The sequence below is a fragment of the Apus apus genome, chromosome 23 (assembly GCF_020740795.1).
Source record: "Apus apus isolate bApuApu2 chromosome 23, bApuApu2.pri.cur, whole genome shotgun sequence".
NCBI classification, from domain to species: Eukaryota; Metazoa; Chordata; class Aves; order Apodiformes; family Apodidae; genus Apus; species Apus apus.
In genome coordinates, this window is record NC_067304.1 from 906,219 (window position 1) to 932,904 (window position 26,686).

The 26,686-nt window shown below is 61.3% G+C and overlaps 1 protein-coding gene across 2 annotated transcripts in view; it reads left to right on the forward strand.

The window, feature by feature from the left end:
• The window catches only part of NAV1 (neuron navigator 1), a 73,617-nt gene that overhangs the window by 32,103 nt on the left and 14,828 nt on the right, over window positions 1-26,686 (forward strand). Inside the window, exons 5-6 of one of the 2 annotated variants that reach the window (XM_051639082.1) lie at window positions 12,440-12,542; window positions 16,701-17,066. In XM_051639082.1, the coding sequence (XP_051495042.1) occupies window positions 12,440-12,542; window positions 16,701-17,066 (469 nt within the window). Of the gene's footprint in view, window positions 1-12,439; window positions 12,543-16,700; window positions 17,067-25,409; window positions 25,487-26,686 lie in introns of those variants that run through there. The other variant, XM_051639083.1, reaches the window with a different exon arrangement.

Here is a 26,686-nt window from a genome sequence, read left to right on the forward strand (position 1 = left end):
GAGAGCGGCCTCTGGAGCTGGAGGAGGAGTTGCCTGTGCTGAGGGTCGATGGGGGGAGACCAGTGCTCCTGACCTCCCCAGGGGACACCCAGCATCTCCCCAGCATGGGGATGCGGGGCAGCCCTGCGAGGTGGCAGGATGAAACCCTGGGTGTTGTTGTCACCGCTGGGCCAGTTGTGGGGCTGCAGGATGGGAAGAGGCACGTGGGGCTGGCACTGCTCCTGGCCCCAGTGGGGGAAGGCACCTTTCCAGGACAGGTCTGGAGGAGCAGGTACAAGGCTGGCAGAGGTGGTGGCAGCATTGTTGGGGTGGGCAGGGTGCTGCTGAGTGAGACAAGGGCACAATGTGGGGGTGCCCCTGGGGGAGCCAGCACAGCAGGCAGGAGTGTTCTCCTGCACTGATTTGGGTCACCCCAGACCCTCTGCTGAGAAACTGGGACATCTCATCCCACTTCTGGGCAGGGACCCTGGAGCTGCTGGTTCCTGTTGGATGCACAGGGGACCTGGGGGACAAGCACAGCCTATCAGTGTGTTTGGCATCAGGACTGCTGTGCCCTCTTCAAATGAACCTTCTGTTGTGTGTTGCACACTGCTGCCTCTTTGGGGGAGCTCAGGGGGTTTGCTGTGGGGTGGACATCACCTGGGCAGCTGATGGGGGCAACAATAGATCCACGAAGGAGCCTGGAAGTGTTTTAAGCTGGGTTTGCCCTGCAGGGCTGTGGGAGCCCGGGCTGTGCTGCCTCCTGCGCTGGCTCATCTCTTGAGGTGCTCTTGGGGAACCACCTCGTGCAAGGGCTGATGACCAAAGGGACCCCAAAATCTGTCGTGTGTGTCAGTCCTCAGCCCTGCCTGGGTTGCTGGTGCCGGTGGTGCCACGATTTTCCAGGGGTGAATCTTGCCCTGGTGCCTGATGGTGCCATCACTCCCGGGCGCCCCGGTGCCGAGGGGAGGCAGGTGGAAAGAAGCCCCGATGCTGGTGGGATCCCGGTGATGGGGTGTGCAGCGCTTGTTTCGGGCTCTCCGCAGGCTGCCGTGCCGGGTGCCAGGGTGAATTTGGCACCTGGTCCTCCTGCCGGGCTGGGCCGGGGGAGAAGAAAGGCGGAGCCCTGCGGCGCCGGCAGGAGATTCAATTACCCCCGTGCTCACACAATGGCCGTTTATCTCCGGGAGCAAAACCCTGGTAACCATCAGGGCAGAGCGTGAAGGGCTGATTAGAGGGTGTGCGGGGAGGGGGGCCGGGGTCGCGTGCAGGCACTTCCCTCCCCATTCCCAGGGCTTTCCGTGGTAATGGCCCCTGTTTTCCTCCGTTGTTAGGACGTCACTCACACACGGCTCGAACGGCATCTGTCAAAACATATCCCCCCGTCCTTGGTGCTGCTGGGGAAGAGGGATCCATCGCCCCGTAATGAGCCTGACATCAATTAATCATCAGCCTTAAAAATTAGCATCGTGGCAGCTACACGTTGGAGGGAAACGATTCCCCAGATGGAAGCAAAAATAGCCTCGGTTATCTCCCTCCTCCCGGGGGAGGAGGCAACAATAGATCCACGAAGGAGCCTGGAACTGGTTTAAGCTGGGTTTGCCCCCGGGGCTGGGGGAGCCCGGGCTGTGCTGCCTCCTGCCCTGGCTCATCTCTCCAGGTGCTCTTTGACCCTCCCTGGGTCTGGTCCTGCCTGCAGCCAGACCTCATGGGCTGGGCATCCCTGGGCTTTGCAGAGAGCCCAGAGTGAGCTCACAAGTGCTGAGCCTCCTGAAGCTGAGGTTTTGGAGAGCAGCACCTCAGGAGCCTTGTTCTTCTGGTGCGAAGGGTGCTCATCCCCACCTAGTGCTGCGGGGCTAGGATGGGGCTTCAGCCAGTGCTTCAAGGATGTGACTCACTCTGGGGGGCTGTCACTTGTCCCTCTCCAGGGTGACAGCTCTGAGCCGGCTTGGTGCCCACAGCAGCTTGGTTGAGTGCCTTGCAGCTCCAGCATTCAGGAGCTTGGCAATGTGCTGGAGGTCTCCAGAGACCCCCTGTTGGGAAGTGACTTGGGCACCTTCCTGGAGGTTCATGGTGGCCTGAACTTTGTGCCCATGCCATGCTGGGATTTTCCATACTTGGAGCTGCTCTCCCTTGCTCCCAGGCAAGCTGTAACCTGAGGGAGCAGCTCTGCTGCCCAGAGCCTCTTGCAGCTTTCGTTCTCCCCCCTGTTACTGTGTGAGGTGAAGACCCTCCAGCACCAGCTGCATTTTGGGGCTGTCTTGGTGGCTCTGATCAGCAGCTCAGTGCAGAGCAGCTCTGTGGGCTGCGGCTGGTGGGGGAGCCAAGGAGGACATTTTACACTCTTGCTGGAGACACATGAGGGCTCTTTGGCCAATCTGGTGATGGACAGACAGACCAAGTGTCTACCAGAGCCCAGCTGAGGCCGGGGAGAATTGTGTTTGCAACGCATTGCTCTGCACAAAGCTCACAGTCACAAGGCGAGCGGGACAAAAGGCTCCCTGTTCGCTCTGTCCCAGTGGGTGCAATTCCAACAGTTAAAAAGCAAATGTGAGTTGTTTGTCTCTGTGAATATAAAGCTTCCCCAAGCATGGCCGTGTTTTGGCTGAGAATGGGGAGTTTGGCTCCACTAATGACTGTTCTCCCTGCAAAACAGAGCCAACTGGAGCCAAGAGCTGCCTGACCGGGCCCTTCCCTGCCGGTCCTGGTACAGGGATGTGGGCTGAGGAGGGGACAGGCTCCTGGGTCTGATAAATGCCCTTTCAGCCAGGCCTGGGTGCCTGGTGGAGAGCAGGGGGTGGGATGAGCATGGGGACCTCTGCCTGCTGTGCTGCTGGGGGTGATTGCCACCCTCCAGCATCCTGCCAGTGATCAGGATCTTCTCCCGTGCCCAAGGCGTTAGATGTCCTCAGCAGAAGGGAGCCCCGAGCAGGATGGGCTGGCTCCCTTGAGTTGTCTAGTCTGAGGATTTGGGGCATCTCACTGCAAGTCATAGAATCATAGAATCATCCTGGTTGGAAGGGACCTTGAAGACCATCAGGTCCAACCATAACCTAACCTGCCCCCACCATAATCTGATTTACCTGTTCAGTGCTTAAATCATGTCCCTAAGCACTACTATCTGTATTTCTTTTAAACACTTCCAGGGATGGTGACTCCACCACCTCCCTGGGCAACCTGTTCCAGATCCTGACTGCTCTTTCAGTAAAGAAATTCTTCCCAATATCCAGTCTAACCCTCCCCTGGTGCAGCTTCAGGCCATTTCTCTGGTCCTGTCATTATTCACCTGGGAGAAGAGCCCAACTCCCACCTCCCTACAACCTCCTTTCAGGGAACTGTAGAGAGCAATGAGGTCTCCCCTCAGCCTCCTCCAAACTAAACAATCCCAGTTCCCTCAGCTTCTCCTCATAGGACTTATTCTCCAGACCTTTCACCAGCTTGGTAGCTCCTCTGGACATGTTCCAGCAACTCAACATCCTTCTAGTAGTGAAGGGCCCAGAACTGACCCCAGTACTCGAGATGAGGTGTCACCAGTGCTGAGTACAGGGTTTTGATCCCCTCTCTGCTCCTGCTGGCTACACTATTCCTGATGCAGGCCAGGATGCCATTGGCCTTCTTGGCCATCGAGGCACAATGCTGGCTTGTGTTGAGTCCAAGGGCTGCTGTTGCTGACTGGGGAGTTGTGTCACCCCTTAGATGGGTTTGGGTGGCTTCCCTGCTCATGGGAAGGCCTGTGAATCCCCATGGTGCTGGGTTTTCACCCAGGTTTCCATTCCCAGACAAAGTGGAGAAGGAAGGGGCTAGGTCCCTGTGGCTGAGGGTGTGATGGTGCAGGGCAGTGTGCCTGGTCTTGCCAGGCAGTTGTGAAGCTGCTGTGGGACCTGGGGGCGAGTGTGGGTCTGGGGGATGACTACAAACCACAGGCTGCAGCTGGACTCAGAGCATGGATATGTCACAGCACCTACGTGGAGGATCCTCAGCAGCAACAAAGCTGTTGAGATGGTGCCAGTACCTAATGTGGAACAAGTGTTGTGGTTCCCCTGGGGACACGTGGCACTTAACCCCCACATTTGTGGCAGCTGAACTGTGCTGAGCATGGCCTGTGGACATGGTCACTCTTGCAAAAGGGTGCTCCTCATCCATGGTTGCTTCTGCATTTGTCCCATCATCTCCTCAGCTCATTCAGCCTTGAGCATGGGGGCTTTGAAGGAGGGTCGTGCACATGGGATGAAGGATGTGGCTGTGACCAACAGCCCTGTGCCCTCCATCATGGTCTGGAGCACAAGTCTGATGAGGAGCAGCTGAGGGAGCTGGGGGTGTTCAGCCTGGAGCAAAGGAGGCTGAGGGGAGACCTGGCTCTGCAACTTCCTGAGAGGAGGTTGGAGCCAGGGAGGTCAGTCTCTTCTCCCAAGGAACAGGGGATAGAACAAGAGGAAATGGCCTCAAGTTGCCCAGGGAAGGTTTAGTTTGGATCTGGGGAACAATTTCTTCCTGGACAGGGTTGTCAGGCCCTGGCCCAGGCTGCCCAGGGCAGGGGTGAAGTCCCCATCCCTGGAGGGGTTTCAAATCTGTGTAGATGTGGTGCTGAGAGACATGGGCTAGGGGTGACCTTGGCAGTGCTGAGTTAATGACTGGACCTGATGATCTTAAAGGTCGTTTCCAACCAAAACAATTCTACAATTCTGTCTTGCTAGGGGAGCCCTGCAGGGACCCCAGCTTGGTCCCCAGGTTGCAGCAAGGAGCGGGTGCAGGATCCCCCTGCATCCCCCTCCTTCAGCAGGCGAAGCCTGGGGTGAGGACTGGTGACGTCCCCAGATGTGGAGCACATCTGGAGGGCACCGACGCAGTGAAGTGAAGGGCTGATTTGTGCTATAGAAACCCGCAGTTCCTTCCTTTGATCCTCTGAATCAGCCCATTGCCTCCGTCACATAAAGCCCCGTTTATCTCCGCTCCTCAGGGTAAGTTCCAAGGCGGTCGCGGCTCGTGGCTCCTCAGCGGCAGCGACCCAGCCCGGCTGCCTCTTCCGCTGAAGCAGAATCAGGTGAAGTCTCTATGGCAACGAGCAGATGACAGCGAGTCTTGTTGCCTTGGAAATGAGGCAAGGAAACAAAAAAAACCCACCACCACACAAAAATCCCACCCAAAAAGAGCCATCTGGAATTTTGAATTTCCTCGATGTCCAACCCACCTCTGGTGACGAGTGGGGATTGTGAACCTGCTGCTGCTGCCGGCAGCTCCGGGGCCTCCGAGCTGGGGCCCGGCTGCACCTTCTGCCTCCCTGTGGGGTTTTTAGGGTTTCTTTGCTCCCCACCCCCTCTTTCTGGCTCTTTTTTTTGTTGTTGTTTCTGTGCAGGGCCTGCTGCATTGCCTCGCTCGGCTGCTGGTGCCTCTGCTAGAAGTATTGGGTGTGGAGCACTGGGGGTGCCTGAAATCCCCAGGGATGTGCTGGCACAGCCCCGTAATGCCAAACCCCGGGGGGGACAGCAGGCTCTGGGGGAAACTGAGGCATGGAGTGCTGAGTGACCAGCCTGACCTCACCCTGCCAGGGCCCCAGAGTAGGACAGACCCCAGGTGCAGTGACTGCTCCTGACACTGTCCCCATGTGCCCAAGGCTGTGGGGCTGTTAACCGAGTCATTGTTCACCGAGTTAGTGTCACTTTACATTTGTGTCAGTGTCCAGAGGCTTGGGGCACCCCTTGGGGCACCCCTTGAGGCCCATCCAGCCCATCCACCCACTTTCTGACCCCCTCCTTCCTGAACAGTGCAGGTGTTTCCTCTGGGTTATTCTGGAGCCCCGTGGTGCTGGGGACAGGGCTGTTGGGGTGTTCCCAGCTCATCCAACGCTTTGCAGGAGCAGCTTTGGAGGCAGCCGTCACACGGGCACGTGTGGTGCATGGGTCTGCTCCGACATGGGGGGTTTTGGGCTCTCCTGGCTCATCAGCACAGAGGAGGTGACATGGAGGTGGGTGCAGGGGACGTTGGGCTCTCGCCGTGGGAAGAGGAGCTGGAACTGGGATGCACAGGTGGGGTGTTTAGGGGCCAGGCACAGCATCCATTGAAAGAACCCACAAATGGGCTGGAGGCCTGGCCTGGATCTCTTCAGCAGTTCACTTGGAAACTTGTGTATGGGAGAGACCCAATTAAGTAGATTTATGGCTGCTCTAGCCTGAGAAAGTCTGAATCCCTTTTAAAAGCTTGGTTGGCTGGAGCCAGACAGGGCCCAGGCTCCAGGTCTCTCAGCCCTGCCCTCGTTCCAAGCAGTGATTCACAAGGCTCAGCAGCCGCCGTCGCCCCTGAAGTGCTGATTCGGCTGCAGCCCCGGCCTGTCACAGCCTGTCACCACAGTGTCCCTGCCACTGTGTCACTGCCTGCCTGCCAGCAGGGAGCTGATGGTCCCCACACACGGTGTGGGGCTGCCCCAGCCTGCGCTGGCTGCAGGGACTGGGATGCCCGTGGGATGGGAATGACTGCAGGATGGGGACAGGGACATTTGCAGGGAGGGGGTGGCTGTGGGGATGGGGATGGTGGGTGCAGACAGAGGAAGGGGCTTCCTTCCTGCTGCAGCCACCTTTGGAGCTCCTGCAGAGACATGTTGCTTTGCAGAAGGGTCCAGTAAGGTGTGACATGTGGGGTGGCTGTGCCAAAGTGGGGTCCTGCCACCACTTCTCGTCTCATGGTGTCCCTGCAGGAGCTGGTGCTCCTCGGGGAGCTTGGACCATGTGTGGTGCACACTGTCCCACCAGTGCTGCCCACCACTGTAAAACCCTGTTGCTGCCCCCAGCTTTTCCTGCTGGCCTTTCTTCCCCGTGCCCAGGGCAAGCTCAGGACACGCTGAGCTGTGCCCGTCTCCTCCCTGCAGCCTGCCCGGGGCTACGTGCGGGGCAGCAGTCAGCGGGGAGCTCAGCCTGCCCTGGGCAGGGACTGGACCTATTCCCAGGGATCTGCAGCATCCCTGGAACATCCCCTGGGCTGTTCCTCCATGTCCCCAGGGAACATGGCCTCCAGCTCCACCAGACCCAGGGCTGGTGGTGGCCACACTTTTTCTCTCAGGCTGCCTGGGGTGTTTCAGAGGTGCTAACCAGCCATCTGAGAACCCCAGGACCATGTTCCCAGGGTGCTGGGTGGCACTGGGCTCCCAGCCCCATCCCTGCCCCTCAGGGAGCAGGACCTGCTCCCAACACTGCTGCAGGAAACACGGGGTTGGCAGCCAGGTGTCTGCTCACACCAAGAAGCTCCTGGAAATTAAAGCACAGGATTTTTAACAAACTTGCTGCCTTGGGATGGGATAGGGCAGCAGGTGCAGGTTTGCAGGAAAGGGTGAGATGGCCTCCTGGGGAACTGGGCAGAGGGAATGTGCTCTGCCCAGCCTGAGCACCCTGAGGCATCTCCTGAGAGAGCTGAGTGGGTTTGGGGGTCCTGGTTACCTCCCTTGGGGGCAGCACACAGGGACTGTAGGGATGGGCTGGAAAACAGGGCCGGTGGTGGAAGCAAACACTGTGGACCTGGCAGCCACCCCACACAGCCCCATTAGCCATCTCTGCGGCTCATTTAGCCTGTTTGGTAGGGAGGGAGGAAGAGAATTAATTAGGCCACAAGGAGAAGGGTTGCAGGTTGCAACCATCCCCTCTCCCAGCTGTCCAGGAGCATGAATCAGAGCTGGATGTAGGAAATGCAAGATAAACCCATTTCACTCCATATGGAAAGACTCTGCTGTGGTTGCACCAAGACGCCAGCAACGGAGTCACGGGGTGTGAGCTGGGAGCCTGTGGGGCTCAGGGCCTTGGGTCTCCCCTGGGGACAGCAGCCTGGCTCTGGTGGGCTCTGGGTGCCAGAGCAGAGGGTTTGCCAGGAAAACCCCAGCAAAAAGATGTCTGGGGCTGATTCATTCATAAAAGCAGCAGGGAGCATGGGCCGAGGCAGCACGGTGGGAGAGGGAGGGTTGGTGGAGCTGGGGAGCTTGGCGGGGCTGGGGGAGCCTCATGGCCCTGGGAGAATGGTTTTTATTGCAGAGTTCGTTAGTGAATTTTTTGATGCGTTGGAAGGAATTGAGCAACCAGTTAAAAATGTTTCCCGGCCTGGGAAATCTGTTGCAGCTACTGTGTGATGGAGGCCCAGCAGAATGACTCAAACACCACCAGGCCTTTTACAGCAAATTCCCACTTCCATTAGCATCTTTAGTGGGTCACCAGGCATCCTGTACAAGTCTGATCTCCTGAAATGAGACTGGTTTCGTTGTGAGGGTCAGGAAAACGTGTGTGAGTGTCGCACTCACGCTGGGCACACGGACACGGGTGCAGACGGTGCATCCAGGCAAGCCTGGCATGCTTGTGCTGGTGCTGGCTGCTCTGCCCCCGTGTCTGCACCCGTGCACGTGGGCACACGTGCAAGGTCACAGGCACAGGTGTGCACAAGCACACATGCACCTTTCTGCAGGCAGAGTGGTCTGGCTACCATGTGGCCTGCACGTGAACACATGTATGATGCAAAGGAGCACTTGGCCCGCACACACACACACGCAGGTTTCTGTGCCAAGGCACATGGGGCACACGTGTCCCATGGACATGGCTCTGCCTGGCCCCAGCAGGAACTGTTGGCCACATGCTCCTTTGGAATGAGCTGTCACAAGCCGTTCGGAGTCAATGATTTCCTCATTCCTTGACGTACTTGGCCACGTTGGCAGCGCCCCGCTGGGGGCTGCGGCTGCGCCCCTTCCTGCAGGCAGAGGAGCTGCCTCCGTTCCCTCCTGGAGGTGATGGGAAGGGCTGGATGTGAGCACAGCCTGGAGCTCCTGGCTCTGCCCCGGCCCTGGCTCTGCCCAGCACAGTCAGACCCACAACACGTGCCCTTGGCAGCACAGCTCCCTCCTCCCCCTCATTTTCCTTCCTGGCTGCCTCCAGCCCCTCATCCCACCTTGCCAGTGCTCCTCTTGGCCATGGCACCTGCTGCTTCCCAAGTGGTGCAGGGCAGGAGACGAGGGTGATGTGCAGCGTGTGGGTGCAGGTCAGACCTCCATGGTGCCAGGTCTCCGTGCTGGTGTCCACCATAGTGGAGCAGGCAGCCTTGCCCGGTGTTGAACACAGATGGTGGAGGCTGTGTGGGAGAGCGTCTGCAGACCCGTGGGGTGGTTGGAGGTGGGCTAGAACTGCCTGCCTCAGTTTCCCCTTGTGCCATGTTAAGAAAGGAGCAGCAGCAGGGGCTGGGAGAGCTGGCCAAGCGTGCCTGCATGCAAGGGCAGGTTAGACCCAGCCTGGCACTGGGGATAGTGATTCAGGCAGTGGAGACTGGTGGCCCTCCTGCACAGGGCTTGGGGACAGTGGCTGAGCCTTGGGGCTGCCCTCCTCTGTGTGGCCGGGCTGGGGGAGCACATGGCCAGAGGCAGATCCCCCTTCCCTTCAGGACATCAGGACAGAGCCTGCTGGAACAGCAGGGAGCTGGGAACCAGCCTGGAGCCAGGGCACAGGGGACAGGCCGTCCCCAGGCCTGCAGCCTCGGCAGAGCAGGGGACACTGTGGGACACATCCCAGCCGTTGGTGCTGGAGAAATGAGCCTGGCTGAGACAAGGTGTCCAACTGACCCCTCCACGGCACAGGCTGAGCTGTCGCTGCTGCTCCCTGCTCCGGCAGCTGGAAACATCTGGCTGCGGAAAGCTTGCTAAATTGATGCGGGGAGGAATCCAGCGTGCTCCTGCCGTTCCCACACTCCAGCCTCTCCCAGTGGCTCTGGTTTCGGCTCAGCTCTCTCAACATGCTCTGGCTCGGCCAGCCCTGAGACAGCCCCCAGCCCCGAGACAGCCCCCAGCCCCTTGCTGCATGTGGAAAGCGGGCTGTGGGGTCCGGGTGTCACCGCCCTGTCCCAGCACCGCGGGGCCGGGCAGGGGCGTTCCGGCCCTGGCAGTGATGCCGCCAGCGGGACGTGTGCTGGAGGTGGGCGAGCAGCTCCTCCAGCCCCAGTTTGGCCCGTTCCCAAGTGGGAGCTGCTGCTTTCCCTGGGGCTACTCCAGAGACTGGAGTGATCTGGATTGTCACCCAAGAACTGAGGGCCAGGAGAGCAAACTGTGGGTGCTGAGGGTACTGCAGGTGGAGGCGGGGACGCAGGTCAGTGCCAGTGCCCCGGAACCCTGGGGCTGAGGCACCTTCCAGCCCCTCCACCAGGCACTGAGCCTTTGGGTGCTGCTTCCTCCTACCTTGGGTGTCTTGGGGCTCCTCGCTGCAGGGGTGCCCATCAACAGTGGGGTGCAGGGAAAGGTGGGACCCGTGTGCCAGCCCCTCTGTGGGGGCAGGTGGGGACACAGCGGGGGCTCAGCCCAGCACTCCTGGGATCAGGGGTGGCTGTCACAGCCCCACTGGCAGTGGTGCTAGGGGGAGGCAGCTCCAGACCCCCTTGGAGGCTTCATGCCCAGGGGAATGGCTGTGGTGGTCATGGGGGAGGCAGCCAGGGGGTTTGGGGGAGAGCTGTGTCCAGGAGGAGCTGGGGGTGGGAGCTGCTGGCAGCACCGGGGCAGAAGGGTGGCTCTTCCATCCCATCCTGCCCCACCCACAGGGATGTGCATGTGCTGCCTTCTCCAGGTGCAGGAGCTGGGCTCAGGGGGGACAGCACCCACTGGATGTGGTCAGGGTGGAGGAGCTGAGGGAACAAGTCCTTCCATGCATGAACCCACCTGGGAACACTGGTGGGTGTTTTGTTGCTCTTCCCTTTGGGCTGTGCTTCTCCTCCCAAACCTTCCATCACCCTACAGACTGCACGTGTGGCAGCAGTGGACTTGGCCTTGGGTTTCTGCCCTGCCATTTTGCAATGGAAAATCCACCTTTCCAGGCAGCTCAGGGGCAGGACCTGGCAGCTTTAGGGTGCCCTTGCTCTGCCACATGGCTCTTTCTACCTGCCCCACTGGAAGGACACAGGGTCCCCTTGTCCCCAGCCACAGAGCAGGGTGGGTGCCACCCCCCAGCACCAAGGGCTCTTCAAGCCTCCTCTGCTCCCCGGCTCCATGTCTGCAGCCCCCTCTGCTCCAGTCCTCCAACCCTCTGTCCTTGCTGCCAGCACGTCCCCATCTGGGGCTCTGGGGAACCCGTCTGTGCAGGCCCCACCACTATGATTTAATAACGAGTTCATGACTTGCCTCCTGCTAAGCCTTGTTCTGAGAACTGGATGAGAGGGATCGGACACACATGGGGCTGGGTATCATAGAATTATCAAATAGTTTGGGTTCTCTGGGCAACCTGTTCCAGGGTCTCACCACCCGCACAGCAAAGGATTTCTTCCTAATATCTCATCTAAATCTCCCTGCTTTCAGCTTAAAACTATTTCCCCCTGGTCCTCTCAGTCCCTGCCCTTGTCCCACGTCCCTCCCCAGCTTTCCTGGAGCCCCTTCAGGCACTGGAAGGTGCTCTAAGGTCTCCCTGGAGCCTTCTCTTCTCCAGGCTGAACACCCCAACTCTCCTAGCCTGTCTCCAGAGCAGAGCTGCTCCAGCCCTCCCATCATCTCCGTGGCCTCCTCTGGACTCCAGACCCAGCCTTGCAGAGGGGTCTCACAAGAGCAGAGGGGGCACAATCCCCTCCCTGGCCCTGCTGGTCACGCTACTGGTGACACAGCCCAGTGCATGGTTGGTTTGTGGGCTGCCAGCATATGTGTGGGTGTCTCTGGGGGTGTGTGTGCTCATGCTTGTGTGTGCAGGTATGTGCAGTCGTGTGCATGTGTGCCTGCACACGTGTGTGGATGTGTGTGCATGCACGTGTGTGCACAGGGGGTTGTGGTGCAGGTAGGTGTGTGCACACGTGCAGGCTGTGTGTGTGTGTGTGTGTGTGTGTGTGCACCCGTGGTGTGGGTCTGTACACTCGGAGCAGCCCCCAGGCAGCTGGAGCTCGGGGGTTCCCATGGGCCCCCCTTGGGGGGCTCAGACCTGCCGGCTGCTCCAGCCTGTGGCAGCAGCCCCTGCCCCGGGCCAGAGGCGGGAGGGGGCTCAGAGGGCTCAGCTGGCCCTGCTCCCTGACAGCTCCTCAGACCTGCTGCTGCAGTGCCCATGTCCCCAGGCCAGAGCAACCCCAGGGCCTGGGGGATGCAGGGGCAGGTTTGGGGTTGTTCTTCCATGGCAAGTGTTCTTTTCTGGCCCCACGGAGCAGGGTCACAGTCCTTCAGGGTCGCCTGACTGTAGCTGACCTTCTGTCACCTGCATGGCTCCTGTGGCCCCACTTGGTCCCCCTGGCTCCACTGGCCACTGTCCAGCTCATCCTTTCTGGAGCAGACATCCCCACCTTGGCTGAGGCCCTCTTGAGGGTGGTATTTCATGGTGGAGCAGTTCCAGCCTGGTGCCAGCCCTGCCCTGTCCCTTCCCAGCAAGCAGAGCAAGAGCTGGGGGACACAGCCAGGGGCAGAGGGGTGTGGGAAGGAGCTGGGGGGCACAGCCACGGAGAGGGGTGCAGGAGCCATTCATCCTTCTATAGCTGCTGCCTTGTCTCTCTGCAGATCCTGAGTCCCAGAGGAAGAGGACAGTGCAGAATGTGCTGGACCTTCGTCAGAACCTGGAGGAGACCATGTCCAGCCTGAGGGGTTCTCAAGTGTCTCATAGGTGAGGCCTGATGCCAGCCCTGCCCCCCCTCCCCACAATTAGTGCCCTTCCCAAGGCAGCAAGGGAGGCTGGGGTGGCTGGGAAGCAGCTCTGGGTGAGGGCCACGTGTGTTGGAGGGAGCTGGCTGTGCTCCATGGCCTGGGGACCCTGTGCATGGGGGCTTGGAGAGATGCCCCCAAATCTGTGGGGTGTCACACATGGGGCTGCAGCAGAGCCCCATTCCTGGTAGTGCTCCGGGCCCAGCACTACCTTGTGTGCCCCAAGGCAATGGGGATGGGGGGTGGTGGGACCAAGGGGAGCTGGTTGCCCCCAGACCCCAGGCACTGGGTGAGGTCTGTTCCCAGTCAAGTGTCTATGTATGGACAACCAGAGCTGAAGGTGTTCCCTTCACCTGCCCAGGTTTGGACCACAAGCTCCATCCCCATCTGTGGCTCAGTTTCTCTACTCTGTGTAGAGGTGGTGATGGAGAAACCCTCAGACAGAGCTGAACAGGTGCCCACGGGCAGAGGTGGGGTACCCTGCCCAGAGTGGGGCTGGGGACAGGGTGACCACTGGGATGTGAACCACGGCAGTGTCCACCCACGTTCAGAGATGTGTCCCACATCCCTGGGGCTGTGTCCCCTCAGGTTTCTCTCTTGAGACCACTGCAGGATTCCTGCTCTGCTGTAGACCTGCTTGGGGTCTGCTCCAGCCTCCTGCCCAGCCTCGGGGGCTGAAGAACCCGGACCCCGCCAGCAGTGGGTGGGGAGGGGACATCACCTGAGGGCACCCTCCGGCGCCCAGACAGGGCTGCAGCCGCGTTAGGAAGCCGGGGCTTTGCGGAGAGGCTGTGCGGACTGTCAGCCGGACGGGAAAGCCGAGGAGGCGCCCAACATCCTTCTCCTGGCGTTTGTTGCCCCCTCGCGGTCTCCCTCGATCCTCATTTTTGTGTTGAAAGGGAGAAAAAAGCAGCAGCTTCCTCCCCCCCCTTCGCCCACGGCTCATAACAGACCTTCTCCGGGTCTCCCCGCCATCAGCTTCACCAGGATGAAGCAGTCGCTTGATTTACATCTTCTTAACCCAAAAGCTCATCTAGACCTTGCTCATCCTTGCTGCATTTTCTGGATCTTTTCCGAGCTGGAGGCAGCAGAGTGCTGGGCAGTGGGATTTGCACAGGGACATGGAAATACTCCCTGAGCTGATGATTTCCTGGGATGATCTGTCCCTGCTCTGCTGTCCCTTTGCTCCTGGCAGGAGCTGATTGGCAGCCTGGTGCTGGGCACACTTGGCCTTCATCTGTGTCACACCTCACCTGCAGGGTGCAGGGTGCAGGGTGATGAAGTCAGTGTTGCTGGTGGGGTTTGACTCTTGGCTATCACTTCCTTTCCTTGAGGAGTTACGACCACATTGAGTGCCAGAGATCTCAGCTGAATCCTTCCTATGGAGAAGAATGACTAGAGAGAGCCCAGGGATGCCTACCCCTGTGTTCTGTCCCATCAGGGGTTCTTAAATTCATGAGGATCTTCCCTCTTACCCCATGGCAGCTGATTTTGTTTGGAAGCTTGGTCTGCCTTTGGTGAGAGCACTTACCCACCACCTCCTGGCAGCCTCAGCAGCCTCCGTGTGCTCCCTGCAGCCCTCCAGGAGCTCCACCGTGGCTGTGAGCTGGATTTTCCTTTACCAAAGCTGTGTCAGCTCTTCCCTGGTATGTTGTAATTACACACATACCCACTAATTCTGCTCTTGGGAATGCTTCCTGCAAGCATGTCCGATGTGGATGTCATCTGTGGTCTGCTGGATGTGCCCTGTGTCACCGGTGTCCCTGTAGCCACTTCAGGCTCTCCCTTTGTTCCTTCCACAAACTGTTCCTCAGATTTCTCTTGTTCTCCTCCCTTTATTCTTCCAGCCAGCGCCTGGGGACTCCTTCTTTGCTCTCTCATCACTAGTACACAACTTTTTGCCTGAAAGACATCATATTCTGGCAGCCTTTGCACCAGGCAACAGGGCCACACGATTGTCCTTGGGGGCTTGCTGAAGTCCTGCCTGGAGATGTGGTTTCCATCTGCTCTGAGCTGCCAACAGAACATCCTTAAACAGCCTTTGTGCTGCCGACAAAAACAAACCCCTTTTAGCAGTCCCTTTTTGTCCTGCTTTAACAAACTTCCTAGGTTTTTTATGCAGTTCCCTGGTTTAAATTCAGTGTTGCAGCTGGGGTTTGGCTTTTACTGCTCCTGCAGGACCGTTTAATCCAAGCTAGGGAATAGTAATGTTTGGAGCCAAGTCAAGGGCTGTGGGTTCCCAAGTAGTGTCTCCAAGAAGGAATCATTTTTGGTGTCTAAATTTAGTCTCAGCATCACTCCCCGACATGCTGTTTGCCCAAAATACACCCCGAGGGGTGTGGAGAGTGAGTGAACTCCCTGTTCTGATGCATTCACGGGCTCTGGGCTGGCTGGAGAGCAGGTCACTTGCAGGCAGCCCCACAGGGTTGGGTAGCCCTGTCCTGAGGCATCCCCTCCTGCCCAGACATGGAGACTCACTCTGCAGGTTGCTGATGGCAGGGGACCTGGCCCCTGGGTTGCTCCCCACCAGCCTTTTTGCTCCCAGCCCTGCTCCCCAGTGCAGCTCACAGGCACATCCCTGGGAATCAGGGTGCTACCACCCCAGTTCATCCCATCCTGGGTCTGGGATGATACTGGACTGCAAATGTTGAAATGGTGGTGGGGAAATGGCCGAGGAAGAGCATGTCTGGGCGTTCCACTACAGGCTCCCTGTTAGTGGGGTCCAGCAGGACGGGGGTTGGGGCTGGTCTCCAGAGAGGTGTAGACCCCTCTCCCACCATGTGGTTGAATCCAGCCCAAGCTGCTGTGTGGGGAGCATCACCTTGGAGGGGTGGTGGGGGCTGTAGGGAAGCACAGACCTCCCCGTCACACCCACGTCCTGCTCCACGGGCACCCCCAGACACCAGTGGGTGCAAGTGGGGTGAATGTCCCAGTGGGTCCTGCAGTGTGGGATGCTGTGCTGGCACCTTGGCAGGGCAGGAGGGGACTGACCTGCCAGCTGAGATGGAGGGGGTGCAGAACAGACAGCATCATAGAACGAATCACAGAATCCTATCACGGTGGGGGTTGGAAGGACCTCTGGACATCATCTAGTCCAATGCCCTGCTACAATAGGGTCACCTAGAGCAGGTTGCACAGGATGGCATCCAGATGAGTTTTGAATATCTCCAGAGAAGGAGACTCCACCACCTCTCTCTGGGGAGCTGTTCCAGTGCTCTGTCAATCTTCCAAGTCAAGAATCTTTTCCTCACGTTCAGGTGGAACTTCCTTTGTTCCAGTTTGTGCCTGTTGCCCCTTGTCTGGTTGCTTGTCTGGGAACCATAGAAAACAGTCTGGCCCCATCCTCTTGATACCTGCCTTGTGGATGCTTCTAAGCATTGATGAGATCCCCCCTCAGTCTCCTCCTCTCCAGGCTAAACAGCCCCAGCTCTCTCAGACTTTCCTCACAGGCAAATGCTCCAGTCTCCTCAGCATCTTTGAAATCCTTTGCTGGACTCTCTCCAGTAGCTCCTTGTCATGAACTGGGGAGCCCAGGACTGAGCACAGTTCTCCAGATGCAGCCTCACCAGGGCAGAGCAGAGGGGAAGTAGAATCTCCTTTGACCTTCTGGCCACACTCTCGTTAATGCACCCCAGGATGCCATTGGCCTTCTTGGCCACAAGGGTGCACGGCTGGTGTCCCTGCACCCACGCTCCTGGGAACCTCTGGCCCTGCCTGGCTGCCTTGAAATCGTAGAATCATAAAATTGTTAAGGTTGGAAGGGACCTTAAAGATCATCTAGTTCCAACCCCCCTGCCATGAGCAGGGAACCCTCCCACCAGACCAGGCTGCACAAAACCTCGTCCAACCTGGTCTTAAAAACCTCCAGGGATGGGGCATCAACAACCTCCCTGGGCAACCCATCCCAGTTCCTCACCACCCTTAGAGTGAAGAATTTCTTCCTAGTATCTCACCTCAATCTCCCCTCTCTCAGTTTATAACCATCACCCCTTGTCCTGTCACTATCTTGTCTGATGAAATGGGCAGTTTTGTTTCCTGAGCTCCTGCAGCCCTGGTTTTGGGGTGTGGGGCAGAGCACAGACCTTGGCTGCCCACCCTGCCCTAACCCCCGTTCTTGCAGCTCCCTGGAGATGACCTGCTACGACAGCGACGACGCCAACCCCCGCAGCGTCTCCAGCCTGTCCAACCGCTCCTCCCCGCTGTCCTGGCGCTACGGGCAGTCGAGCCCGCGCCTGCAGGCGGGGGACGCGCCGTCCGTGGGCGGCACCTGCCGCCCCGAGGGCACCCCCGGCTGGTACCCGCACGGCGAGCGGGCGCACTACTCGCACACCATGCCCATGCGCAGCCCCAGCAAGCTGAGCCACATCTCCCGCCTGGAGCTGGTCGAGGCGCTGGACACGGACGACGTGGAGCTGAAGTCGGGCTACATGAGCGACAGTGACCTGATGGGGAAGACACTGACGGAGGACGAGGACATCACCACGGGGTAGGTTCCTGCACTGGGACTCGTGCCTGAGCCGGGAGGTTTCGCCCCGTCCTGTTCAGCTGGTGGAGGAGCACAGAGAGCACAGCCCATATGGCTGGGTGGATTGTGTCCCTGCGTCCCAAAAGGTGCTTCCCCACTGGCCAGGTGGTGTAGCCCCTGCAGCGCTGGTGGTGCTGGGCCAGCTGGGGTTGCTCGGGGCCAGTGAGTCCCCAAGCTGGGCATGCTGCTGCCCCAGCATGCAGGGAGTGTCCATCTTGAGCTGGGGGTTCCCAAGGGGTTGAGAAAGGCATTGTGGTGCATGGGGCAAATCCTGCTGCTGTCAAAAGTGCTCTCCCAGTTTACACCAGTGTGTCTGAGCTTCCTCTCTGTCCCTGGCACTGCAGGGACATGTTGTGTCCAGCTGGCAGTGCTGTTGGGACAGGCTGGGTGAGGTCTCAGCAGCTCAGTGAGAACTGGGCACTGAGGTGTTGTTGCCAATGGGTGGCACCGTGGTGAAGCAGAGTGTGCTGCTGAGGGGGGTCCCCTCCTTCCAGGACTCCTATCGGCCTCCATCCTCCCACCTGCCAGGGCCAGGGGCATCTGCCAGGTGGGCACAACCCAGCACACCCAGGGCTTGTATTTTCCTGCCAGCATCCTGCTCACACTGTGCCCTGTTGAGGTACCCCTGGCTCTGGCCGGGGTCCAGGGTTTTGGCATGTTGGAGGTTTCCTGTTTCAGCACAGGAGAAAATAAATAACTCCAGCATTTGAGTTGTCCCAGAACAGCAGGAGATATTTGGCCTCCTGACAGTGCTGCTCTGACCCTCCTGGGGTAACTGTAGTCACGTCAGCTTGTTGCAGGACAGAGCACAACCCATGGCTTCACACCCATCCTGGGGGCCAGTGCTCCCTGAACGTGGCCTGGAGGTGCATGGTACAGTTGGAGGGGACACACCAATGGGTGCCTGTGCTTGCCTCTGTCACTGTGGTGCTCCTGCTCGGGGCTATTAGACCCCTCCTCCCCACAGGCATGTGGGGTGACCTTTGGGGGCTGCCTGGTGCTTGTGAACAGGGTGCCTGGTGCTGGCTCAGTGTCGTCCCCTCCTGGGACTGTAACCCGTTGCTTGGTGGCCAGAGGTGACATGTCACCAACTTCTGCTACTGGACACTGGACTGGGGGGTGTGGTGAGCAATGGGGTGGCTTTGGGCTGCCCTGGATGGCTGGGATCACAGTGAGTCTGGCTGTGGGGGTGAGAGGCTCCAATGCTCTCTGTCTCCCTCCTTGTTTCATCTCAGAGCTGCTTGTGCAGGCAGATGACCTTGGGGTGCCCTTGGCTGTGGAGGCAGTGCCAGGAGGGGTGAGCTGGAGCATCACAGCATCTCCATCAGCTGCTGTGCAGGCAGAGTGGGGACAGGGGCAGCCTGGTGGGACCCTCCTGGGGCTCAGCCCTGCCCCAGGCAGAGTCTGCTTCTCCTCCCAGGAAGGGCCAAACCTTGGGGATGGAGCCTGATGGAGCTGAGACCCCCTGAGAGGCCCAGGCAACACCACAGCCCCCTGGAATGGGTGAGGCTTTCAGTGCCACAGTGAGCTGGGTTGGCACCACCACTGCCATGTGCCACAATCCCTGTTCCTGCACAGGGTCCCCAGTGTCATGTCCTGGATGTGTCCCAAGGGAAATCCCTGGTGGGTGCAGAGACAGAGTGGGTGCCTTGTGCTGGGTGCCCCTTCCCAGGGATGGGTGCAGAAGGGCAGCCGGGATAGCCCAGAGCCATCTTATCCACAGGGACATGTCCTGGGGGTCAGCAACATCACTGGAATGTTGCTGGCACACAGGGCCATTTGGTCACCTAGTCACAGCCCCATGGCCCCACAGCTGGACTTGGGGAGTGTCCTCCAGAGTGGGCAGGACCTCTGTCCCCAGGGTGTGTCCCTGACTGGCTGCTGGGGGGTGTGGGGTGCCCTGTGTGGGAGCCTGCACACTGGATGCAGAGTCAGAGGGGGGAGTAAGGGCATCCCCTCCTCAGAGCCAGCCAGAGCACCCACCCCGCACAGCCCCTCACCCGCACAGCCCCTCACCCGCACAGCCCCTCGCCCAGCCCCCTCGGCTGGCTCTGACCTAGAAATCACACAGCGCCGCGGGCCGCGTCTCCCGGTGCGGCTGATGCAGCGGGCAGAGCCGAGCGCTGCAGATGGGGCCGTCAGCCCCGGGCCGGGCTGCGGGGCAGCACCTCCCGCACCGCGCCGGCGCGTGCCCGGGCTTGTAGGGCAGTAGGTCAGAGCCAGCTCGGAGAACGCGGTGGCACAACGCCCTTGGAGACGTGTGGGGCTGCAGGATGGGACCCGGCATCCCTGCGGCTCGCCGGGGAAGCAGCCTGGAAGGAGAGAGGGCCAAGGTACAGCCGGGGTGTGGAAACTATCCATGGGGGTATCGGGATGAGGCTGGTGAGGTGGTGGTTGGGGTGAGCCCAGCCAAGAAGGCAGTGGGGGTCCCTGGGCGCAGCTCAGAGCGAGGGGTGGGGTGATCAGGTCTGGAGGTGAGAGCAGGGATCAGCTGGGGACACCCCAGCCCCCGGAAGCCTTTCTGTACCAGCCGAACGTGCCAGCAGCCTGGCTCCTCACCCGGCCGTGCCCGCCTGCACCCCGCAGCCTGGCACTTGTGGCTCCCCTCCACTGGTAACCTGCTGTGGGTTTTGGGGGGTGGGAAGTTCTGGCTTTGCCCTGCCTGTTTGGTTTCCAGTGACAATGGATCCTCCTCGTGCTCTGCAGCAGGGCAGCCCATGGCTGGTCGTGACCCGGCCCAGCCCAGGCTGGGAGCAGCCCCCCGGGATGTGCCCACACTGCCTGCACCGGGGGGTGTGAGGGGCCTGGAGCGGGCAGCGAGCTCTGCTTAGCCCGGCAGCGCTCGCCGGGAGGGTGCTGCCCTGCTGCCCTGTCCTTGGGACAGCACCAACCCCTGGGCTGAAAAATCCCCGCCCCCTTCCTTGGGGGCTGTCGATGCAGGTTTCCACCCGCTCAGCTGCCGCTCGCTGTTCCCTGCCCCGGTCCCGGCCCTGGAGGTGCCGTGTGTGATGCTTTCCCCCGCAGCCGGGCTGGGGATGTTTCCCGGACCCTGAAGGTCACCCTGCCGATGTCACCCCACCGGCAGGTCCACCAGCGTGTGGCCGTCACCGCACGGGACCTGCGGGGCGGCACAGCCGGAGCGGGCGCTGGGCTGCGATGCAGCAGCAGCAGCGCGGGCCCCTTCGTGCGCCGACCTGCGTGTGAATCAGGCGGGAGGGGCGGGAGCGCCCGAGGGGGGTGTTCAAGCCAGGGTTTGCCCGGTTTTGTCCGGGCCACATCCTGCGTGTGCGAGCCGTGCCACCTCAGCCACGTGGAGCTGCCATCCCCCTGTCAGCGCGGCTGCGTGTCCGGGTGCCTCCCCGTGCTGTGTGTGCCCAGGGACCTGTTGTGAGCGGCAGGTCCTGGGTGCTGGTGCAGGAGCGGGTGAGCGTCCGTCACCCCCGGTGTTCCTTGGGCCGTCTGGGACTTGGTGGGGAGTGAGCGGGGTGCTGTGGACTTCGCTGCAGTTGGGAGCTGGTGGGGTGTGCCAGCTCCCACATCCCAGTGCTTCCTGCCTGAGGCCATAGGGCTTCCCCCCTCCCAGGGAAGACAGGATCCCGGGCTGGCAGCATGACAAGAGGATCAGCTTGTCCCTGCTTTGCACTGCTCTGCCGCGTCTCGGGCATGAAGGGTCCCAGTGTGATGTTCTCCTTTTTGCCACCCTCCTTTTGTCAGACCCTTGGTCAGCCGACCCATTCCCTGCAAGCAGTGATGCTGCTACAAGGGCACTGCAGTGCTCTGGGTGTCCCTGGAGGGGTCTGTCAGGCCAGTGGGCCTCAAAAGGGTCTCGGCACCTCCCTGTGCTATACCCCATGGTGCAGGGCAGTGCGGAGCACTGGGCAGGGGGCTGAAGGGACTGGCTGTGTAGCCTTTGCCGTGTGTCACTTCTCCTCAGTGTACCCTGCTGGCTGCAGGCAGGGCAGGGGAGGGCATACCTGGGTCATGGCAGGGAAGAGCTGCTCTCAGTGGGGTTTGTAGGGTGCAGAGGAGGATGAACTGCCTGGCTCTGGTACATGGAGGTAATGTTTGGGGACATGAAACATCAGCTCAGCCATAAGCCCACTGATGGGATGGGCAGCTCCCAGGTGAGGTCCCCAGGGACAAATTGGGAAAGCTGGCTCCATCCTTGGAGCTGCTGAAGTACATCACAGTGAAATACTTCATCCTGTCCTTCTGGCAGGGCACAGGGCTGGGGAGTGGGGAGGGGGTGGGTGTGCTGGCTGCCAAGTCAGTGCTGTCTGCCCGTGGTGGCTGCGGGCGTGTGATGGTGCGTGCGCTGCGGGGTTGGGGTGTGCGGCATCGCGCTGGAGCTGAGCCCCAAGGCTGTGCAGCTCCTGTGGGGCTTTCCATGCCCTGGGGACATCCTTCTGCAACCCTGGGACTGCTGTGGTCTGGGCGTGTCCCTTCAGGCCTAGTTTTTTGGAAAGGGAGGTGGCATTGCATCTGCATCCCACTGCAGTGGTGACAGCATCTGCACCCCCACAGACCCACTGTTCCACAGAGCCCTGGGACAGGCTGCCCAGGGAGGTTGTGGAGTCTCCTCTGGAGACTTTCAAGACCTGTCTGGACATGTTCCTGTGTGATCTGCCCTGGGTGTTCCTGCTGCAGCAGGGAGGTTGGACTCGATGATCTTCAGAGGTCCTTCCAGCCCCTCTGATTCTATGATTCTGTGATTCTATGAAGCCCAGCACAGCCCAGCACAGCCCTAGCTCCATTCATGGGCATAAAATGTGGCAGCAGCCTTGGACATGGGGACTGCAAGGCAGCTCAAGCATCTGCACGTGTGTCCAGCTCACAGTACACCCTGGGCACTGCCCTGGGCCACCACGATGGCGCTGCTGGCGGGCAGGCACTGCAGGGCCTGTGGTCCCCTCCGATGGGGCTGGGGGCTGCCAGCAGCATCCCCCCCCCAGGAAGGCTGTCCTGCTGCTGGCACCCGCTGCGCTCCAGCCGGCCTGGCTTTGGCTTCCTTGCAGCTACTTGAGCTCAGCGCAGCCGGAGGGGGAGCAGATGTTTGGCTGGGCTCCCTGTGATGGTGGGGGAGCGGCCGTGCTCCTCTCCTGCTCCGAGCGGGATTGGCGCTGGCTTTCTGCTCCCTTCCCTCGAGTTCCCCTTGCTCGGTGTTGGCCGATCTGCCCTGACCCCTCACTGCCGTCCCGCCGAGGCCGTGAAGTCATTTCTCGGAGGGGACCTCCTGTGGGACACGGCTGTGGCCGTGGCCCCGCACGTGGCCCGGCGTGTGCGCGGGGCCCCAGCCTGGCTGGCCTGGGGAGCAGCCGGGGAAATGGTGTTGGATAAATATTTTCTGTGCTGCACCATGTGCTGAGGCTCAGCTGGGTTCCTCCCTCCAGCTGGGGACGGGGAATGGTCCCAGAAAGGGACCCTGAACCCCTGCTGGGCATTGCTGCCACCAAAGCCTTCTGTGCTGTGTCCCAGCCAGCCCCTGGTTTTGGTGTGAGGCTCGAAGCTCCCAGCGCTGCCCCCGGCCCTGGGGCTGCTGGGGTCTGGCTGCTGCCACAGCACTCGCATGGGGCACATTTTGAGGAGGGGGTCCGGAGTTGTGGGGCTCCGCGGGTGCAGGGCACCCAGGGTCAGCACAAGCCCAGGATCTGGGAAGCTCCTGGCCTCTGCGGCTCATCGCTGGAGCTGGGTGCGGACGCGGAGCAGAGCCGAGCCCAGGGCTGGGCCTTGCACACCCACATACCCCAGGGATTGCTGCTTGGGGGGGTCTGCCCCTCAAACCCGGCTGCCTGCTCGCTTGCCAGAGGTGTCCTTAGGACAACGGGAAAGATGGGAATTTCGCAAGCAGGCTGAGTCACGGTGCTCCCCCACCCCGGCACTGCCCTGGGACTCTCCGGCCGCCGCACGTGGCTCCTGCAGCCCCTGGTGCTGCCGCCGTGGCCCCAGCACAGGCTTCGTCTGTCACCCTTCCCGAAGCAGCTGGAGATCCCCTCACAGGGACACACTTCCTCTGGGGTTTCTGCCACTTGAGCAGGGCCAGAAGGGTGACCTGGTGCTGTCCCTCCTGCAGCAGGGCTGGCTGAGCTCAGCAGCGTGTCACAGCAGCCAGGGTGGGGCTGAAGTCTGCAGCTGGTCACAGACCTTGAGTTCCTGAGGGAACTCAGACCCTGCTGTAGCTGTGGCTGAAGGAGCTGGAGTGGAGGTGCAGCCTGGCCATGGGTCCCTTGTTGAGGCCACACATGCTCCAGGGTCCCACAGACAGTCCCCCACACCCCTCGGGGACCTGGGGGGCTGGGGGACCACAGGCAGTGCTGCCTAGAGGACAGGAGACTAGGCCAGCTGCTGGGATGTGATGCTGATCCTGTTCTTCTGGGGGAGCTTGGGCAAGTCCCCTTAGGGGGTCTGAAAGGGGGTTGTGGGTGTTATGATGCACTGAGGCAGTTGCTGAGGCAGATATGAGGGGGGAAGCAGAGTCACCCCTGCCCACACCCGTGCCCGCAAGGAGTCCCCAACCCCCCCATTGTGATTTATGAAGCTAATTGTTTTTTCTGCCCCATTAAGTGGAGGAGAAAGGGAGGGAGGGAAGATCCTGGGCTATGCCTGTGCTTTCCTCTCTGGTCCTACCAGAGCAGGACAAAGCTGTGATGGGGGACACCAGCGGCAGATTCCAAGAGCCCCCTTGGTGCCAATGACCTATGGATGTGGGGGGTGGGGACCCCCTGGTGCAAGCCCCGTATTTCCTCCCCTGCAGTGGCCACTGCAGAGCAGGAGGAAAGGGCCAGGGTGGATCAAAGGAGGCTTTGCTTTAGTTCGAGGTGGACTTTGGGCGGATGATGGGATTTGGTAGCACCAGCCTGGCATGGACGTGAGTTCCAGGAGCCTCATCTGGCCCACGGGTGGATGTCTGAGCTGGACTGAGATGGGTGAAGCAGGGAGACTTGGGACTCTCTGGCTGCAGCAGCAGCTGCTGCTGAGAAGTGGGGCTGGGGGTGCTCCTCTGCAGACAGGTCTGGTGCTGGTGGAACATTGCTCGTGTCAGTGTGTACCACTCTGGCAGGGCTACTGTGGCTGGTGGTGATTCTCCACCATCATCTGGCACCAGATTCACAGCTCCAGTGGGGTCGCCTTTCCCGGGGACCATTGGTGCTGGGCTGTGTCAGGTTCTGCTGGCCTGGCCCCCCCCGCCCCCCAGCACCTGAGCATGGATTTGGGCTCAGCAAAAGCCAGACCTGCTTCTCCGAGCACTGCCCAAGCAGGCTGTGGAGGGGCCAGGGAAGCCAGCCAGGAAGAGGGGCAGGAGGGGACAGTGTCCAGCACTGTGCCTGGCTGGAAGGGCTGTGGGGATGCGGTGCTGGATGGGCCGTGTTATTGCACCCATTGGCATACATGACATGGGGCCATCCCTGGAAGGACTGGGACAGTGTCACCAGTGTGAGGCTGTTGCCCCACAGCAGGGCTGGCAGCTTGCTGGAGGGACTGGGGATGGTGACACCACCAACACTGAGGCCCAGAGCTGCTGCCGAGTTGGTGGGTGCAGGCGAGGTCTGACTGGTGGGGACAGTGATGGCAGTGATGGTGATGGCAGGGGTGACGAAGGCAGGGATGGTGATGGCTGGACACCAAGGTTGTGGTCCCCTGGCCCTCCCTGCTGTGCTGCAGGACCTTGCCTCGCCAGGACAAGCCCCTCATGGGGAGTGATGGGGCGAGGAGGGAGCCAAGAGGTGTTGCCACTGCTGAGGAGGACTCGAGTAAGGAATTACATTTCCCAGCCCACAGGGATCAGCTCTGGTTTGCCAAAGCTGCAGTTAACCCTCCGTGTGGCCAGGCTGGCAAAGGTGACCCCAGTGTCACTGTCCCAGTAAGGCCTCAGCCTTGGGGCACAGCTCCAGCTTTGATACGAGAAAACTGGCAGAAATAAGGTTTTTCGGTTGGTGAAGCGCAGAGCGGTGCAGGCGGGGGTGGGAGCCAGGGAGGGTTGGAGCAGCCACGCCTGCACCCCAGGGGGGTGGGAAGGGGCAGAACCCCACCGGGCCCCACAGCGGGAGGAGAGTGGGGCTGAGGGGTTGGCGATGGGGCACTGGGGTCACATTGTGGGCTGGACTGGGGGGGCACTGGTGCAGCCTGTGGGGATTCCGGGGAGCCCCGGGCTGAGGCTGGGGGGCAGCAGGGACAGGGGTGGGGGGTCATGGGCCTGCCCGGGGGGCTGTGGGCTGGGAGGGGCCCGGGGTTTCGGGTGCCGCGGCCGCTTTAAGGCGCGGGCCGGGGGCGGTCCCGCCGCCGCCCCTCCCGCCCGGGCCCGGCGGGGCCGCGCTCCGCACCGCACCGCACCGCACCATGCTGCGGGCGGGGAGGCCGCGCCGCGCCCCGCGCCTCACCAGCAGGTACCGTACGGCACCGGAACCGCTACCGGCACCGGCGACGCGGCGGGCGGGCAGGCCGGGCACGGCCCCGGCAGACAAAGCCCTGCGCCCCGGGGCCGCTCCGCGGGCGGTGCTTTGTCTCGGCCGCGCTGCGGGGGAAATGGGGGCCCGGGCAGCGCGGCCCCGCCCGGCACCGCAGCATCGGGGCGGGTCCCCCGATGCCCGGGAGCGGGGCCAGACCCTCGGCTACGCCTGGCACCTGCAGCACGGCCGGGCCGAGCCTCCGCGGGGCTCCCGGGGCTCCGGTACCCGCGGTCGGCGGAGCTGACCCCGCCGGGGCGCGGCGGGCAGCGGGATGCCGGGTGCGGGCCCCGCCGAGGGCTTCGAACCGGGTGCGGGCGGACCGGGCGGGGAGCGGAGCAGCCCCACGCAGCCCCTGTTCCCCTCGCAGTGCAGCCACCTCTGGGGCTCAGGTTCGGGGTGTGCATCCATCACCGGAGCTGTTCGGGACCCTTCTGGCCGGTGGAGGGTCCCCGTCATGTGCCGGTGAGCGCGGCAGGACGGTCCTGCTGCCGCAGCCCCCGCCGCGCCGCTGTCCTTGAGCATCCCCTCGCGGGGGCTGCGGGTGTCCCCGCGCATCGCTGCCGTCGCGGGGGTTCGCTGCGGTGCAGCGGTGGTTGCTGCGGTGGGGAATCGCGCTGTGTGAGATGGAGGGGCTGGAGCACAAAGCAGGAATTGAGCTTTGCCCCCGGCCTGACACTGCGGCCGCGCTGCCCCTCGGCTGGGGCTGCGGGGGCACCGGGGGGGCTCGGCCGGCCGGGACTGGGGCGGCAGGGCTGGGCCGTGCAGCGGGAATGCAGCTTTAGTCCAGGCTCCCGGTGCTGCGCTGGGCACAGCACACAGGCTGGTTTTGGGGATCCCCCGGTGTGCCAACCCTGCACCTGGGGGCACCCCACAGCGTCTGGCTCCGAGGCTTTACCTCATGGCTTCAGGGCTTTGGGATGTCACCTGTGACCCCTGTGCATACCTTGTCTTGGCATGGGGCTGATAAGGAGGATCTAGGGTGACCTTCAGCCCTGGTTCACCGCGTTTCACTGGGGCCCTCCAGATGCCTGGGGCCAAGGCAGTGGAGTCTTCCAGTGTGGGGCTGGGAGGGCCCTGCCAGGCCACCAAATCCAGGCTGCAGAGAGCCAGTGTCATGTTTGGTCACAGCCACGTGCC